This window comes from Coffea eugenioides, chromosome 2 (genome assembly GCF_003713205.1).
Source record: "Coffea eugenioides isolate CCC68of chromosome 2, Ceug_1.0, whole genome shotgun sequence".
Taxonomy (NCBI): Eukaryota; Viridiplantae; Streptophyta; class Magnoliopsida; order Gentianales; family Rubiaceae; genus Coffea; species Coffea eugenioides.
Genome location: NC_040036.1, coordinates 29,110,965 through 29,128,820, shown reverse-complemented (window position 1 = coordinate 29,128,820; position 17,856 = coordinate 29,110,965). Strand labels below are relative to the sequence as shown.

At 35.5% G+C, this 17,856-nt stretch overlaps 2 protein-coding genes across 3 annotated transcripts; both read left to right on the top strand.

Annotated features, from left to right (window-relative positions):
* Nucleotides 1-2,386: 2,386 nt before the first annotated feature.
* LOC113762484 (2-methoxy-6-polyprenyl-1,4-benzoquinol methylase, mitochondrial-like) lies at nt 2,387-8,726 on the top strand. Its single transcript, XM_027305948.1, has 9 exons — nt 2,387-2,560; nt 3,505-3,627; nt 4,025-4,151; nt 4,257-4,318; nt 5,198-5,356; nt 5,495-5,639; nt 6,585-6,656; nt 7,587-7,709; nt 8,624-8,726. The coding sequence occupies exons 2-9, from the start codon at nt 3,525-3,527 to the stop codon at nt 8,640-8,642; spliced, it is 810 nt and encodes a 269-aa protein (XP_027161749.1). The 5' UTR covers nt 2,387-2,560; nt 3,505-3,524; the 3' UTR covers nt 8,643-8,726.
* A 1,538-nt stretch (nt 8,727-10,264) lies between these two features.
* On the top strand, nt 10,265-17,288 carry LOC113762363 (tRNA (guanine-N(7)-)-methyltransferase). 2 transcript variants are annotated; one of them, XM_027305783.1, is made up of 8 exons: nt 10,265-10,607; nt 10,699-10,755; nt 10,884-10,959; nt 11,794-11,873; nt 11,992-12,041; nt 12,121-12,205; nt 13,879-13,977; nt 16,390-17,288. In XM_027305783.1, the coding sequence occupies exons 1-8, from the start codon at nt 10,341-10,343 to the stop codon at nt 16,663-16,665; spliced, it is 990 nt and encodes a 329-aa protein (XP_027161584.1). In that variant the 5' UTR covers nt 10,265-10,340; the 3' UTR covers nt 16,666-17,288. The 2 variants fall into 2 exon arrangements, with proteins under 2 accessions (XP_027161584.1, XP_027161585.1); XM_027305784.1 differs by lacking the exon at nt 16,390-17,288 and adding an exon at nt 16,119-16,378.
* The last annotated feature ends 568 nt before the right edge of the window (nt 17,289-17,856 follow it).

Genomic DNA, 17,856 nt, shown 5'->3' with positions numbered 1-17,856 from the left:
TTGTTTAAATATGAAAAATTGATTAAATAGCTCATAACATACCAATTCTTTATGAAAAACTGGCAGGTTTTGTAATATGTTTTGTACCAACTCTTTATGGGAAACATACTAGTTCTTTATGGAAAAAATTGGTTAAATAGCGCCCAAAGGAAAACTAGTATGTTTTGTATTTAACATAAATTAAATATGTGAAAGTTAAAAAAAAAAAAAAAAAGAAAAAGAAATTGCCCATAACATTCCAGCTCTTTATGGGAAACTGGCAGGTTTTGTATTTAATGCGCTATTTAACCAATTTCGTTGGCCTGTGGAGTCCTCCCTCTTCCAAAACATGAACGGCTCATCAGTCAAAATCTCAGAGACCTCAACAATACATACATGATTTAACCCCAAGCAACCTGTAAATTCAAACTATCTGCAGTTTATAAATGAAAGGGATTGCGTTCACTTTTCTAAAGGTACTTTGTAGTCAGGAAAATTTGGTAAAATGTAAAATCAGAAGTTTTGGCTCGACCCAGATCGTCCATTTCTTTGTTGGCTAAGGATTTTCCACAATCGGCCAAAAGATGTAGGCCAAATTCGAGAAGAACAAGAGTTGTTATGATTGAGTGCCTCTTTATCGCTGAAGATATTTGTCCATTCCTATCCCATTTAGATCTACTTTAGATTTTTTTTTCAAGAAATTTTGGATAAGAGATGAAAACTATATGATGAAGAAAATGAGTTAGGAAATCTGATGAAGAAGAAGAACAGAAGGTGCGGCGTGTGATGGAGAGAAAGAGAGGGTAGGTCCGTCATAAATGTTGTCTGAGAAAATAAGTTGAGAGTTTTGTCTAAAACCTCCCAATTTGCTCGGGAATGGGATAAGTCCGATTTTTTAGAAATGATTCCAAAAATTGCATTCCAATAGGCTTAACCCGAACAACAAATAAGGGGTTTATTCCATTCTGTGATTCCCAAACCCTTTAACCAAGCAGCCTCTCAGATTTGGGATTTGGGATTTGGGAATATGAGTATTAGATAATTGTATTTGGTGATTTTTGTAATGTTTAGAGGTATAATTGTCATTTCACATCTTAGACGAGCTTAGTCAAGTGGCTTGACCAGCGATTGAACCTAAGAACAAATAACTCGAACTTGACTCACTTATTCACACGAACCGTTCAAGTTCGACTCAAGTTCGGTATTGATTGATCTTGAGTCGATTTCTGACTCGAGTAACTGCTCACAAGTAGCTTGGACCATGAGCAGCCCTACTCTTGACTAGTGCCTTGCCCATTTTTTTTATTATTTATTATATATATATGGTTTATTATCACTTTATCTCCTTAACGTTTGGTGTTACTATCAATTTCCCCCTTAGCATTACCTTTTAGTCATTTTACCCCTAAGATTAACGGTCAAACTTAACAGAGTTTGTTAATTAAAGTGAAAAGACATGTTTAGCCCTTATAATTATTATCACTTTATCTCATAAACTATAGTGTCATTATCAATTTACCCTCTAGAGTTATTTTTTTGGCAATTTATCCCATCATTAAACCAATTTAACAAGTAAAAAAACTTTAGAAGAAAGTAGCCTACTCTTTGTATAATAAAAACAATAAAAAATTTAGAGTGATTTTTCTCCTTTTTAATATCAAGAAAAAAAGTCAAAGTATTAATCTCTTTTTTCTTCGCAATCTTATGAATATTGAAAAAAAATAGAAAGATGGGGAGAGAGAGGGGGGAGAGAAAGAGCGCTCAATTATTTTTTTAAGAAAATACAAAGAAATTTTATTATTTTAAAATTATTTTACTTTTTTGTTTATCACCCAATTCCAATTCTAATCCCGATAACTTTTAAAATAATACAATAATGTTATACTCTTCTTTATTTTCTTTCTTTGTAAAATCTAATTTTCTATATCATTTTCTCCTATCTCTTTTTCTTTTCCTAGTATTAATAAGTGTCAAAAAGAAATTTGAGAAAATCCTTTTATTTTTATGTTTTTGGATCTCTTAAAGTGAAAACAAAAGGAACAATAACCATTCCAACTTTTTTTAATTATATATAAAAAAGGTAAATACTTTTAAAAAAATTTTACTATACTGGTTAGATTAACGACAAGATAAAATATCTAGAAAATAATGTTAGAGATTAAAGAGATTGTATTAATATAATTTAAAGGGATAGAGTGATAATAATAATGTAGTAATGCTATATAATAAAAGGATATTTTTATCCAAAATTTCTTAAATATGTTGAGTTAAATTACCTATGGGGTAAAGTGATTAAAAGGTAATGTTAAGAGATAAATTGATAGTAGTGATACAGTTTAAGGGATAAAGTGATATTAATCCTATATACATACATACACTGTTTATGTTACTAAGAACAGAAAAACGACCGAAAGAACTGGAGCCTTTAAGGCCCGTTGAGTATACCGGGCTCTGATTTTCGCTGTCCGTCTCTGCATTTCTTTCTCCAATTGTGTGATTTAAGCTTGCTAGAGAAAACTTTATCAGAATCTATCTGTTTAGCCCTGAACTGGGCTGGGAAAATTTCGGAATTTTTTAGAAGGTAAACTTTCCGCCACGTTATTTTTGTTGGCACTAGATTCTTTAATTGAAAGGACCATGGACTTGTGCATTAATTTCGTTCGAATATCATCTGGGTTCGGTGTGAAATTGCTGTTCTTTGCGTTGTGGTTACATTATTGGGAAAGCTCTTTCCTTTTTTTTCCACGATCATGGGATTAAATTATTTTAATTGAATAGATATCAGAGATAAAGATTCAATTTTGATTTTTTTTTTGAGTAATATGATGAAAACTGTATTTTTAGCTTGTCAGCAAGTGTTGTAGTGGTGTTGTAAAATTTTGTATGTTAACCGTTTGATAGAAATCCTCTGAAACTTATGCTGTTTGTGATGGCAATGGACATTGTTATTTACATGTTGAATACTGGGGTTTAGTGTTCTTCCTTTATTGGTTTTGTGCCGTCCTATATTAGTCTTTTGTTATTTGAGGATATAGCCAGTATGTGCTTATTTAGGAGAATATAGAGAGAAGTTCTCTGATAAGTGCAACAGAGGTGTGTAATTTATGGTATTCGGACCTATACAGAGAGATACATGATTTACATGGCTGCTGAATGGATGCAGCTTTTGTGCTTCAGCGGAGGGCACTGATCCCCTGCCAAAGACTCCCTTCTTCTTCATAATCTCATTTAGGTCATTTTAGGTGTATATTTATTGAGAATGGAAGATTATAGCAAGTACTTGTCATGTTCTTGGAGACTTGGATAATGATAGCTAAGAAAAGAAAAAGGTTGTTGGGTTAGATGGAGCGTTTCTTTTTCCTTTACAGATTGCTTGTTATTCTCGATGTGACTTTTTCCATGTCTCTGGAGAAATTATCTTATAGAATAGATTTATATTACAAATTCTGCATGATCTTTGGAGTTACAGGGCAAAATGAAACCTTTTGTTTTCTATAGAATCAAGCTGAATGTTTATTTGGGCAGGGAATTTTGATACGGCGGTCATGGCAACAGCTTTGCGATCATTAACCCGGGCTATGAGGAGATCGAAACTGTTATCCATGTATAGTTCAGGATATATGTTGCACTCTCATGCTACTAGTTTTGGTGAGTCAACTCATCTTTCTATCTATATATCCTCCTTTGCATCATTATCTGGCCGAAAAGGCTATCTTTAGCTGTTTTTGAAGTGTTTTCATCCCACCCATTATAAGGAACAGGATGGTTTCCATTCTTCGACATGTTTCTGTTTTGGAGCTTTTTGCAATCTCTGACTTTTGTGTTTTTAATTTCGTGATAGTATGCCAAGAAACAGTCAGTTTGAAGTGATTGTTCAAAATTGATTCCATTTACATATATATATATATATATATATATTGACTTCTTTCAAAGCTGTTGGCAAGTCTGGTTATAGTGCAACAGATTGAAGATGCTTAGGCTAGATATTTTTAATTTAAGGGCCATGCTTTAACAACTGTGTTTACTTAAAAGGTCACAATTTCAGGGTATAAAGAGGTGCGGGAGGAAGAAAAGAGCCAAATGGTTGGTAACGTTTTCACCAGTGTTGCCTCAAACTATGACCTAATGAATGACTTGATGAGTGGTGGATTACATAGATTATGGAAGGACAGGTTAGTTTTTGGTGATTCAACTGTTTAAATTTTTTCCATTTCTGAAATTGGATGAATGACTTTCATTCTCTGAAATTGGATCTTTTGTACATCTTTTCCATTTAGATTGGTTTCCAAGTTGAATCCTTTCCCTGGAATGAAGCATCTTGATGTGGCTGGTGGTACAGGTGGGATTCCATTGTGGTGTTTACTGATTTATGTGACCCTGCTTCCATATAATCTTGTATCGCTGAAAAGAGAAGTGCCATGTTAAAATGCCGTGTGATGTTCCTGTTATTTTCTTAAAATTCCTTGTGAGTTTTGTTGTCCTCTACTTTCTGGCTTGGAGATATGATCCCCAAAGTTAAAGGTTCATAAAAGTTATTGGTGTATTTTTTTCTCTTGCTAAATATTTGAGCTTTTGTCAAATATTTATTGCTCTTCAAATCATCAAAACAAGTATCTGTATGGTATGTAATTATGTTGTAGTTTTGGATTTCTTTCAGGCAGAAGCTAGACTTATGCACAAAACAATTCCTATGCCCCTCTTTTCTTGATTATTAATATAATGCAATCTGCAGTCCAAATGCATGTTATACATAGGTATGGATATATCTGTTTTTTGTGCTATGAAATGTTCCTTAATCTTGGTTCTGGATCTTTTTTACTGGAGTTGCTTTTTCTCAGGTACATCTGCTTGCAAGGCTATTTTTCTGTAGCCACTTTGACCTTCCAATCTGATCATATGTCCACTATGCAAACACGTTTGGCATCTAAATTAGAGGCCTTTTGATATTTGAAACAAAATCTGAAAAGTTTGATTTTCGGCTCAGTACAAATTGTTTATGAAAACCTTTTGCTTCTAAACAAACTTTTGAAACCTGTGGAAGGAGTCCAACCTTAGATATCTTAAATGGCGAGATAAACCTTCATAACAAAGAAAGTTGATTTTTGGTACGATTTTTGTTTCATAACTAAGAGGAAATAAAGTTTCCATAATCTGTTGTCATTCAGGTGGTGAAAAAACTGGTACTGTTGAATTGAGTAAATTGCTTCTGGTTTTACAGGGGATGTTGCTTTTAGGATTCTAGAAAGTATAAACAGTGTTAAACGTAGAGCTTTGCAAGATTCTCCTGAAGATAATTTGCTGGAGGAAACTCAGATTTTTGTGTGCGACATCAACCCAAACATGTTAAATGTTGGTAAGAAGCGGGCACAAGAGAGAGGTAAGAAACCCATGTGAAAAGAATCTTCATTTAAACCCTTTGATGGCAATGGTTATAATTTTGACATGAAATTGCTTCCTGGAAACAAGAATTCGTGGTATTGAAGTGAGGAGGTATTTTTTTTGACTTCTCATTCAGGTCTTGCTGAGGATAGAGCTCTTGTCTGGGTAGAAGGAGATGCAGAAGCTTTGAATTTTGAAGACAATTCAATGGATGGTTACACAATTGCCTTTGGGATCAGAAATGTTACGCATATTGAAAAAGCTCTTGCAGAAGCTTATAGGTACATTCTTGCTACATTATGGTTGAACTTTGTCACATAGAAAGTTCCGGCCAGTGATGCTTGTACATATAGTTCGTAAAGTTTTCATTCCTCCTAGTGGTTCATTAAATGGTAGTAAACAGAAATTCTCAAAATTCTTTGGAGATGGTTGTTTAATAGCACTAAATGTCATATATGGCTGGCACGAATGTGTAACTTGCTATAGTTCCGGCACTTTCTGTGTAATTTTCATTACTCCTAGTGGTTCTGGCAAGTGATGCTTGTACATATAGTTCATAAAATTTTTATTCCTCCTAGTGGTTCATTTAATGGTAGTAAACAGAAATTCTCAAAATTCGTTGGAGATGGTTGTTTAATAGCACTAAATGTCATATATGGCTGGCATGAATGTGTAATTTGCTAAAGTTCAGCAAAGGGTCCTTGAAGTTACTTTGAACCTTATAATTTTATGAAGGGTGATTATCTTGAACTCTATATTACTATTTTGAGCAAGTACCAGAAATAAAATATTGACAAAAATCTCAAAGTTCTGGTTTAATAGCAACTAGAGTGAATTATTGGTCATGTGTAAGAAACTACGTTTGTGAGGTTTTTAAAAGAGGGGAAAGTAAGTTCTACATTTCCTGCAAACCAAGTTTAGATTGTGATTATGATCAGCGCTCTTTATTGGATGGTCAAACCAAGTTTAGATTGTGATTATGATCAGCGCCTCTTTATTGGATGGTCCATTGTGTTGTTAAAGCAAATGCTTCATGGTAAGAAGCACAATGCACGGTTTAATATCTTTCATCTCGCACGTAGAACTTGGGACCAAAAAGGTTTATTTCCTTCATGTCATGTTGATCTTTGCCCTAATGCTGTTGTTCAAGTTCTCAATGTTTCATTTTCCTATTAACATTTACCTCTGGATGACTTGGTACATTCAACTTTGTGTATATTTTTCAGGGTGCTTAAACGAGGGGGAAGATTTCTTTGCCTTGAACTGAGCCATGTTGAAGTTCCAATTTTCAAGGAACTGTAAGTGTCTTCCTTTACATGTCTCTGTCATTGTAATTTACTCAACAAATGGTTCTTCACTCTCTCTTTTTGACAGCAAGAAAAGATTGTATTTGAGTATGACCAAGGTCCAAAGTGTAATATGTTTGTAGCATTTACTTATGTGCTATACACATATAGTATACTGCCTAATGACTATCTAAAAGTTTTTGAAGTTTTGAAAACTATGAGCTGCTGATGTATCTATACTTCTATTCATTGCCTATATGATGCTTGCTTACTATAGAAGGTGTATATAGAAGGAAAATATCCTGTAAAAGATAGGAAAAAGTCTTACTGCCACAATTATATAGTTGGCACAGTTAGTATCATGTGATTTAGAACTTCATTCCTGGTAGATTTGGCATCGTTTTACAGGATGTATAGGTGTTCCTTAGTGTGCATTATTTGTCTTGTACAGTGGAGGAGATGAAAGTGACGTGTATCACTGTTGCTTCCTTCTTTCGCAATAGGTGGTTAACTCATTTCTTCTTTTTAATGTGTTCTATTTACCTTTTGGTAGCCTCTACTGCCATGAGTTAGATTTGATAGTGTTTGTGATTTGGCAAGGGCTGAATCTACATGAATGAATTTGGTCGATGCTATTTCTCCTTTTCTTGTGTTCCCCCTTCTCTCTCTCTCTCTCTCTCTCCCTCTCTCTCTCCATCGTACAAATGCACATACTTAAGCTTGAACCTGATCCTTCTTTCCCCAGGCACATCAGCTTATTCATTAAGCACTTACGCAGCTGAGGTTGATAAGTTAAAGATGAATGTTGGTCCATACCCCGTGCTAGAAACATTGATTGCTCTAAGAATCCTTTTAGCCACAACTCATAAATTGTTTATGTGTATTTTAAATGAGTTGCATTTAATGATCTGTAGACATGATTTTTCTTCTTATTTTTTTCAGGTATGATCTGTACTCTTTTTCAGTCATTAGTCATTCCAGCAGTGAGGCAGAGCTAGTTGCTGGTGATCGGGAGGTCCATATCAGGTATTTGTGGAAAAGCATTCGGTCGGTTTTCCACCTCAGGTAAAAATATAATTGCATGCAATTAGGGAATTACCATTCTCATGCTACTAAGGCTTTGTCAGTATCTTGGGTCGCTTTCTTCATCTTTTGCCTAACCACAAAATTCTGTTGCAGAGTGCTTGGGAAAGTTTAAATGTGTTATACTATCACTGAAATTCTTATTGCACTTTTTTTTTGCCGGACTGAATTGGTTCACTTTATGCATGTTTATTGATTCAGTGATACATGAAGAGCATATAGTAACCCAGCAGCTAGAAGCCCTGCTTATCGTAAACAAACTTGCCACAGGGTTTTTTTTTTCTTTTTTTCAAGTGGTTGATAGGATGATCTCAAACCAGGACCCTTCTCACTTCACACTCCCTCCCCCCATCCACCCAACCCAATCTCTCCCCCACACAGGCTTCTTTGCATCAGTCTAAATTCGTAGTTTTATGTTTAAGAAATTGAGAGTCAAGCAAGTTTAACGGTGAAGACACTCATTTCCTACCACTCGTTGATAACTATAGCTCACACTTGAAGCTTGTTGGCTATTAGCACCAACATGTGCGACCACCTGCATTTGGTTGTTATGCTCAATAGTAGCAATGCCTTTAATCTTCTTCCTGAGTTTGACTAGCAAAAAGCAGGTCGTCTCCAAGCTGCTAATTGTTTCATCTGCATTCGGCTGTATCTCTTGGTATGATTGTCACAAATTATAATAACAAATAAAACTACAATCACTTAGATGATATAGACAATAATACAGGTTAGGGTAAAGGTCTGTTGTATACGCAGAGTCTGGCTGGCACTCCTAAACAAACTCTTCATCTGAAATTAATTTCAAAACCATAACATGGATGCTAATCATTAAAGTTCTACATAGTGCCACGTCTATACGTGTAAATCTTACCTAATCTCTCTGACTACGACTGCAGGAGAAATTTGCTGCTATGATTGCAGACGCTGGATTTCAGAAGGTAGAGTATGAGAATCTCGTAGGAGGGGTGGTTGCCATCCATTCTGGGTTAAAGTTCTAATGCTAATTCGTGCGTCAAGGCTATATTTTCATCTTTTTATGGAAGAGTGAGGCGGGAGAAATGTTGTAGGGTATCAGTTGGATGTGGTGCAAAATAGGTTTTACCAGAGATTCCGTTTATGCTATACATCTCTTCTGTCTCAATTGTGAGTTCTCAGATGTACAGCATTTGCTCGGTACAGAGTTTTGCTCTCAACGGGCTAGGCTGTTGCATTCTCTGATCTTCATCTTTTAGGTAAAAATTCTACAATTTTGATGCTCATTTTTTCAAGAGAAGGCTCGTTAATATGCAGTTGTACCTAATTTTGCTGGATAAATGATCTCAAGCAGCTTATTACGTGATTCCTTCTGGGTTGGATCATGCTAAAGTATACTGACACTTGGCTTTTGTCCCCTCCTCCTCCTCCTCTCTCTTTTAACCTACAAAAAGTTCAGAATTCTGTTTGAATCTGGGCAGATAACTTCTTCATAGCATACTTGAAATTACGAAAAAGTCGATTCACAATTTGAAGCTAAGCCGTTAGCATTATCTATTATGTGCGTGCTAGCTAATTTGAAGTCAAAATATATGGCAAACTGCTAAATACGAACTACACTCTCAAGTTTTAACCCAAAACTTTGAGTTTAACTATAACAAACCATTTAAAAGGTCAGATCAATTTGCACAATTTTGAGGAACTTCAATTACATGAGAGGTTGGAAAATCAATAAAAACGAGTTCTTGCTTCTCAAAAAGAGTGGGAGGAGTGGCACTCAATTATAAGTGGTTTGTATTGTTTGAACGCTATTTAATATTAAAACTCCTATTTGATAATGGAATGTGTATTAACATTTGAAGAAAATTTTTGAGCACCCAATACTAGAAAACTAAAATTTGATATAAATATGAGATAGAAGTTTCTTCACGTCAATCACTATGGCGTATGAACAAATATCATATTGTCATATCATATTCAATAATGTAGAGCTTGCTCTCGATTACTTTAAATATAAACTAATTATCGAGGATAATCAGCTAAACCTCCTATTTGACAAATTCTTGATCTTAACTTTTTTGACTATTAAAAAATTTAAAATTTAAATACAAAAGCAAACGCAAAAATAATGTGTATTACTACGCTTCAAATCCTTTGTTCCCAAATCTCTTTGTTCCTTTATGTCCTTTCGAAGATTTACTACCACGTAACTATGGAATAAGAATTCTCAAATTCCTCTTCTCCTTTCAGAACAATAAAGGAAGTGTACCTTCACGTTGCAATGTAAAATAAAACATAGATAATAGGAATAACAACCCAAGTAAAATTCCTCCATTCTTCACATTCTCATGTAAATCAATCAAGCTTTTGTATGTCAAAGGATTCTGATCACTTGAAATCGAGGGACACAAAACAAGGATGTGGCAGTCCATTCTTTAGGAACAGCGGAACATAGAAGGATTTGGGACAGAAGATTTGAAGCGATACTGCTAATAGATTAGTAGTGGGTCGTCCCATCCCCGCTGTGCTTCAAGGGCAAAATAGTCAATTGGTCAATGCTTTGATCTGGCTGGGCGAAAACTTCTCTAGCAGTATCTCTTTAAATCGCAACTGCACCTGGAATAGTCACACTAATGAGGCATGGCCATGGCTGTGGCCTCACCCGTTACCGCCACCGCCACCGCCTGCAGAAAAATTCTCCTAAGCCGCTTTGCATTTCGCAAGCTCCGCCAGCCGCCCCCCACAAGAAGACTTGTTTCTTCTGTTCAGCCACGCCACCACTGCTATCGTGCAGCAACTGCTGCTTCTTCCGCCGGCGCGGTTGAGCAAGAGGTTCAACTGATCAGAAGCCCGGAACTCGTGGCACAGGAGTACGCTGACCTTAGTCTCGCCGACAAGTTTTCCGAGGTCGGAATTCTTGATTTATCATCAATGGTAGTAATTTATTTGTATGTCCAAATTTTCTGAATTAATAAAGTTTATGGTGGTGTTGTTGAAGGAGTTGGGTCATGTTCGAATTCGGCAGCATGTTAACCCTTTGCGCTCTACTTTCATGGTATTATGATTATGTCCCTTTTTCTTGCTCCATTTCTCTGTTTTTTTCTTTTCAAATTTGGAAAATTTTGGAATATTTTCTTCTGGGTTTTTTTTCAATTGATGTTTATTTGCTGCCGAGCTGGCCAGGTGCCTGCTGAAGTGCCTGATTGGAATGAGGTATACAAAGATCCCACATTGCCATTGATGGTGGATATAGGATGTGGTATGCCCCTAAATTTCGTCATTTCTTTCTGTTTGTCAAAGATAGTACTAATAAAAGTTATTAGTCCACGTTTTAGGGAGCTTCATCCAACCTCAATAGCAGTCCTATAAGTGAGCCTGGGAAATGATCATTTTATTTTTGGATACTGTAGTTATTGTTACTGTTTGGTAGTACTCGAGCGAATTCCTATTTGTCCAAATTTAAAAGTGCTCACCTTTTATAATAAATATAGATTTTGTAAAGAGAAAGACCTTTTTTATTTTGTATTGTGGCATTTGCAAAGAAGCTTTAGGTGTTATTTGGAACTCAGGAATTTGGGAGGAAAGGTTGGAGAAGTTTTTTGAACCTTTCCTATTTATGTTTGGTTTCAAGGGAAGTACAGATGAAGAATCTTGGACAAAGCAATGGTGGAGTTCTTTGGGAAGTTGGTTGTCCAATTCTTCAACTAAGCAAAACACTTTGGAACTTAAAACAAACTTTAGTTAAGAAAAAATATGGGAAAGTTTTGTTTTTCCATTCCTTCTGGGTTTCCTTTTGCTCACAAGATCAACTAGTCAAACAAAACACTTAGTTATGTGAACCAGTTTTAGTAACAGAAGATCAGGACTATGAAGAAAGGTGTAGAACTTTTTCCAGATTTTCCCTATGAGTAAAACTTAATGTTCCAACATCATTTTTGGCACTAAAAATGGTTTTGGGTTCAAGATATGTGAATCTATTTTGTGTTTTTATCCTTTTATGCTGAGTCTGTGGGGTCAATTACCTTATCATCATCCTTTAATCAATTTGGCTTAGAGATGATCTATTATATTCTCACAGTGTATGGGTTCTCAGGTAGTGGCAGATTTCTCATGTGGCTCGCCAAAAGAAATCCTAGTTCCAAGAATTATCTTGGATTGGAAATAAGGCGGAAAGTATGAAATCATTTTCCTGAGGTTTCTTGATTATGAAGTAAATGAATGTACTATTACTCATTCATTTTCTAATTTTAAAAATTGTGCTATGTGCTGAAAGTATAATTTCCTGGTGTAGTTGGCTGAACGAGCAAATTATTGGGCAAATGACCTGGCTCTTAATAATGTGTAAGCCTTTGATGAACTTAATCTTTTAGTTATGACTGGCTCATGGGAAACTAGTTAATTTGTTATTAAATAAATGCAGACATTTTGTCTTTGCAAATGCGACTGTGTCATTCAAACAACTAATATCAGCATACCCTGGGCCGTTCATGTTGGTATCAATCTTGGTAAGTACTATTCTCATGCTGTAATTGTCAAAAATATAGGAACAAATTGGAAGCACTTGCAGAAACAGAGATTCAGTCTTTGGTTTGGATAAACTGGTTGTTGCCCAACAATAATTAATAGGCTAAAATACATAGAACCCTCCTGTGGTTTGCCTATTGTACATGAAACTCCCTTATTGTTTAAAAACACCCACATAACCTCCTTGTGCTTTGGACTAATTTGGAAAATGGACAGAAATCATTCAAATTGACGGAAAGATGTAAATTTCCTATCTTAATCCTATTTCCAAACTGAATCAAAGGTTAACTCAGGGCTCAATTAAAGTTTTAAAAACTTTCCTTCATTTGAAACAAAGGTAGAACTAAGGGGCTCATTTGAAATTTTATAAGATGTATCATCTTCTTCAAGGAAATGTCAGAACATTCTGGGCTTTTGTTTCTTCCTTTTTTTTTAAACATTTTTCCTGTTTTCCTGTCCTCTTTGATTTTCCTTTCTTTTTCTTGCCCCATCAATCCAGCCAGCACCACCCTTTCGTCGCTGCCATCATCTCGCTATCACCATCTCGCCATCTTCATTTTCAACAGCATCTCTATCACCACCAGTCTAGATTCATGACTTTTTCATGTGTTCTTCTGTAAAATTAAGAACCCAAATCTAAGCATCAACTTTCTTTGGAGACTTGGGTTGCTTAGTCTCTTTCTCCTCTGAATCATTAGTTTTCTTAGGCAACAAAACTGGCTCTTTCCCCTGCATCTTCATCGCCAATTGTTCGAAGGTCTAGGCCTTATCGCAGTTGATTAGGAGGCTCTGTCCTCTCAGTATTCCAAGCAAGCCAAGAGGGTCTTCACTCTCCAATTACATGAAGGCAGTGGACCTCGATTTCTCCTCCTTGCCCACCGGTTGATTTTTCTTTTATCGCTTCCTTTTATCTTTCCTTCCATCCGTCCTTCAACTGACACCACCGACAAATGGCCATCGGCAGATCTAATTTTGCTATTCATGTTTCTATTGAATTTGGGATTAATTTGAAGTTGATAATAGAGCCACTATGTGATTGATATATGGGAGGCTTTTGATGTTAGGTTGGGATCATTGATTGAGAATTTTTTGTTAATATTTTGAGACTATTAGATTGAGAATTTTTGTTGTTATTTTGCGCTCTATCTAATTGGAAATTTTTTGGTGTTATTTTGGGATCATTGAGCGTTGAAATCAGTGATGATTGGTGGTAGAGTTGCTGGTGATTGGTGGAGCTACTGGTGATCGGTGGCGGTACTGATGATGATTGGTGTTCACCGGTGTCATTGACCAGTTTGGTTGTGAGCAGGGAAGAAATGGAGAAGGAAAATAAACAAAAAAAAAAAAGGAAAGGAAATAAAAAAGGAAATGACAAAAAACTGTAATATACTGAATTGTCCTTGACAATGTCACTTGAAACTCCCTTAATACATACACGAGTGCATCTCAAACTCCGTTATTTTTTATGCTTTTCATCCAAGTTCCAAAGAAGTCCAAAGTATAGGGAGGCTATGTGGGGGTTTTTAAATAATGAGGAAGTTTTATGTACAATAGATAAACCATAGGGGGGTTTACTGTATTTTCCCCTAATTAATAATAGCACTATTAGAAACAGCATTGGTTAAAGCATATGGTTACTCATTCTTGCTTGCAGTGCCCTGACCCACATTTTAAGAAGAAGTATCATAAAAGGAGGGTTGTACAGAAGCCTTTGGTGGAGTCCATTGTGGATATTTTAGCACCAGGAGGGCAGGTATGTTCCTCAAAACTTTACAATTGCATTTTCTTAAAAATTTTCAACAGACTGTGTATATGTCAATGTTACCATAAAATATTATTGTGCTTTTGTTATACTTAATGGCATTAGAAGACTTGAGAGGATGGTTACTCAAGTCCACTTTGGTGTTCTTGAAGTTGGAACAAGTGATAGTTGTATCCAAATTTTTTGGCACATGATTGCATACTCATGGAATAAGTTTGTTCTCGATCTTGCTTTAGGCGATGATTCCACTCATGTATGGTGTAGAGAGAGAGAGGTTCAAAATAGGATTGCTGTTTTGTCTCAACTTAAATTTCTTACTTTTGACTGTAGACACACTATTGAGAAAGAGTTGCTAAGAGACATAGTGTTTCACACTGAAAGTTGAAAACTGTTTTGGCCCATTATGTTAGTCAGTGCAAATTTAATGGAAAAGAGGGAAATGCAATTGCCCTTATCTATTTAGTGTGCGGAATACTTATTTTTTGGAGTTGAATTTCCTAATATAGAAGACAGATATTATTTGGCACACATCTTACAGTGGAGGAAATAATTCATTAGATTTGGGATAATTGGAGTAGTATTTTATCATTTATATTGCTGCACAGTTTATCTTGCTCAGAATGAAATTTATAATCAAGTTTTTTTTTTTTTTGAAAAAAATTAATAATCAAGTTAGTAGCAGTTTTATTTGTGCTAGATACATGATGTAATTTCACCTTACTGCATGCATTGTGAGCGCCGGCAGATTTTTTTAAAGATTTTTGCAACCATAGTCATCATAAAAGACATTGCTTGCAAGCTCAAAAGTTTACCTATGGCTCATTCTGCAACAAAATTTTACCTAGAAAAATAATATTGCAATTGTCTGAAAGAAATGGGAGGTTGCTTAAGCAAGAACAACAGGATGAATGCTTTTGAAAGTGTTGCAAGGGAGTTCTAAATACTGCAATTGTCGTTCAACACCTAGAACCATGTTAATGTAAACCTAATTGATGTGGGATTTCTGAAAACACCTATTCTTTTACTTCTTCTCTTTGATGCAAAAACGAGAAACTTAGATCCTCCAGCCACTAAGAAGCGTACATGTCTCATGTTAACTAGTTTGTTAGCATGTGATTCCAAACCTCAATTGGTAGTAGCATTTAGTCTTCTCTTTTTTTACATTTTTTTGGGCAAATTACACTTTACTCCCCTGTGGTTTAGTGTTTGTTTACATAACCCTCCTATGGTTTCAGAAGCTATACATAATCCTCTCATGGTTTGGATTAAAATGTCAAAGTGATGGAATTTGCAATCCATAATGGAGTCAACTAAAATGTCAAAAATGCCCCTATGTAAAGTTGAAAATTAATTATTAATCACAGGGGGCTTATGTATATATATTGAAAACCATAAAAATCATAAAGAGATTATATAGTAAAGTGCTAAACCATAAGGGGATTATATGGTAAAATATAAAATCATGTGGGGTTCGAGTGTCAATGCATAGTATGTTTATATATTATGGTCACTTCAGCCATTGTAGTTTTCAAACAAGGGTAATTTCGACATTTTCATAGGTTCCGTTACGAATGATTATTTCCGTCACTTTGACACATTAATCCAAACTATGAGGGGGTTATATATAACTTTCAAAATTATACGGGGGGTTATGTTCTAATTAGCTATATCACAAGGGGATAAAGTATAATTTGCCCTTTTTTTTCTGTGATTTATTGTTAATAATATTCTGTCCTGTGCAGTCATTTTATACGAGATAGTTGTAACAGTATTTCGGGGCCATAGAGCTCATGACTTGAATTCCTCTACACACACTTTACTTCTCACATACGCTGTTGGTGTAGGACCATATTTTGCAGCTCTAAAACAAAAGTTTCAGTTCACAGGTAGAGAGTAAAATTGCAAGTTGATATCTGCTTGCAATGGACATTCTGGCCTTTAGCTGTGAACATTTGAATTGGGCATTGATGTGATAATAAATTGGGAATTTCTTAAAAGCCCACGCAACCAAATATAAAGGGCATGCATGTGCTTGCATTTGTATAAAATCAATTAATGGTTGCCAAATATTCTTCTTCTCATAGGCCTTATTTCTGACTTTCTAATCGACTTCACTTCATTCCACGTAAAAGGAGGTCTAAGGAATGAAGGTCATTCTCATGAAAAATGCAGATGAGAAAGGAAAGCTGTTGTTATTCCGTGGAGAAGAAATGAGAGAGATGTTTTCTTGCTTGAAGGATGCGATCTTTCCATAATAAGTAGACATGTCATTCAAGGATGTTCTGGCTTTTCTTCACTTTTTGAAGTTGTGTTATCACATCTTAGCTCATGATACATTAGCATATGAGATTATAATAAGTATACATTTCATAGGACTAATACTGCACCATTGTTTTTGGGCAGGTTTTTATTCAATCGGATGTGCTAGAATTGGCAATAGACATGAGAGATCAATTTGATGCAAAGTCGAATAAGCTTATACATGTTGACAAGATCGACCCCAATTTGTCATGTGACACTGAGGGATGGTTGATAAGTAATCCAATGGGTATAAGAACAGAGAGAGAGATCCATGCAGAATTTGAAGGTGCTAGAATATACAGGAGGATGTATAAAAAATGCGTCCAACTTTCTATGCCAAGTGCCACAGATCAGGAATCACAGTTGGTAATTTTTTAAGCCCGAATTTTGGTATCAGGGCTTCTCTGAGAATCCTGGCCTGGTACCTGCTGCTTCTATTTAATCCTGAACAGACTCTCCGGTCTGTTTTGCTGTACCCCTTCGGAGTACTTTCAGTGGACACAGATCAGCTGCTTGAAATTGAACGTGAGGCATTGGACCCCATTGCAAGAGAATGTGGCCTAAGTATATTCATCAGCTCCTCTGCGTTGGTTTGCCATTGCATCCTTGAGAAGGAAAGAAGCTCGCTTTAGTGCTGCAGTGGTTGCTGGATCCCTGGTAGCCACTCTCGAGAGTATGAAGGGGAGCTGTTCCGTCTACACGCAGATTCACTGGCTTTGGAAGCAGAAGGTTTTCGAGTTTTAATACCTTTCAAGTCTCAACTCCTTGCAAGGAATCAATTAGGCCACCATAAATACTTGAAAAACGAAAAGAAGAGGTAACATTTCTACTTATTTATACTTTTATTGTTCTTACTGGCATTACAAGAGTTTACATAAATCAAAAGATTGAATAATAGAAAGTATAGTGACTTAAAAAGAGCAAAACAAATAATGATCAATAATCTGGCCTTATTTCCCCTAACTGAAAATGAAGCTGTTTCAGAAGGAGATTATTTATAATTTGCACTTCTATGTACCACCCTTTATTTCAAATTGGATTTTTCTAATAGCCGTTAAATTCGCACTTGTTAACACACTTAAATCATACCTAATTCACGTATACCTAATTTACTACGTGAATGTACATAATAATAATTATTATTCTCTTTTATATTTGTATATTTTTTTCTAATTAACTTTTTTTTTTCAAAAATGTAACATTTTGTTTGCATCTTAATGATTGCTCACTGGACGCTAGTTAGATAGACCTTTTAAAATTAGTCAGACAGGCAGTAGTACATTTAGTAAGCTAACCTAGAGTAAATTATTACATAATAGCAAGATTGTACATTACATGTATTCTGCAAATTCCTTTACCACAAGATAAAGAAATCCAACAACTACATTACATTGAAAATTGGAGTATTGAAACTTATTTGCTGGATTGGAAATTTAAGTGGGCAGAGCGAATGTGCAAATCTTTTCTCTTACTCCTATGGCCGCTAGAATTGATGCCTGTTTATCTATTTCATGGCTCATGCTATACTCATTTGTTGCCTCAACATGTTCTCATGTAACAATCCAACAA

What these genes read in the sequence shown, in the direction of transcription:
- LOC113762363 (XM_027305783.1), top strand. Translation starts at nt 10,341, where the DNA reads ATGGCCATGGCTGTGGCCTCACCCGTTACCGCCACCGCCACCGCCTGC. An exon ending in TCGCCGACAAGTTTTCCGAG is followed by an intron (nt 10,608 to 10,698) that starts GTCGGAATTCTT and finishes GTGTTGTTGAAG; the next exon opens with GAGTTGGGTCATGTTCGAAT. An exon ending in CTTTGCGCTCTACTTTCATG is followed by an intron (nt 10,756 to 10,883) that starts GTATTATGATTA and finishes CGAGCTGGCCAG; the next exon opens with GTGCCTGCTGAAGTGCCTGA.
- LOC113762484 (XM_027305948.1), top strand. Translation starts at nt 3,525, where the DNA reads ATGGCAACAGCTTTGCGATCATTAACCCGGGCTATGAGGAGATCGAAA. An exon ending in TGATGTGGCTGGTGGTACAG is followed by an intron (nt 4,319 to 5,197) that starts GTGGGATTCCAT and finishes CTGGTTTTACAG; the next exon opens with GGGATGTTGCTTTTAGGATT. An exon ending in GCTCTTGCAGAAGCTTATAG is followed by an intron (nt 5,640 to 6,584) that starts GTACATTCTTGC and finishes TATATTTTTCAG; the next exon opens with GGTGCTTAAACGAGGGGGAA.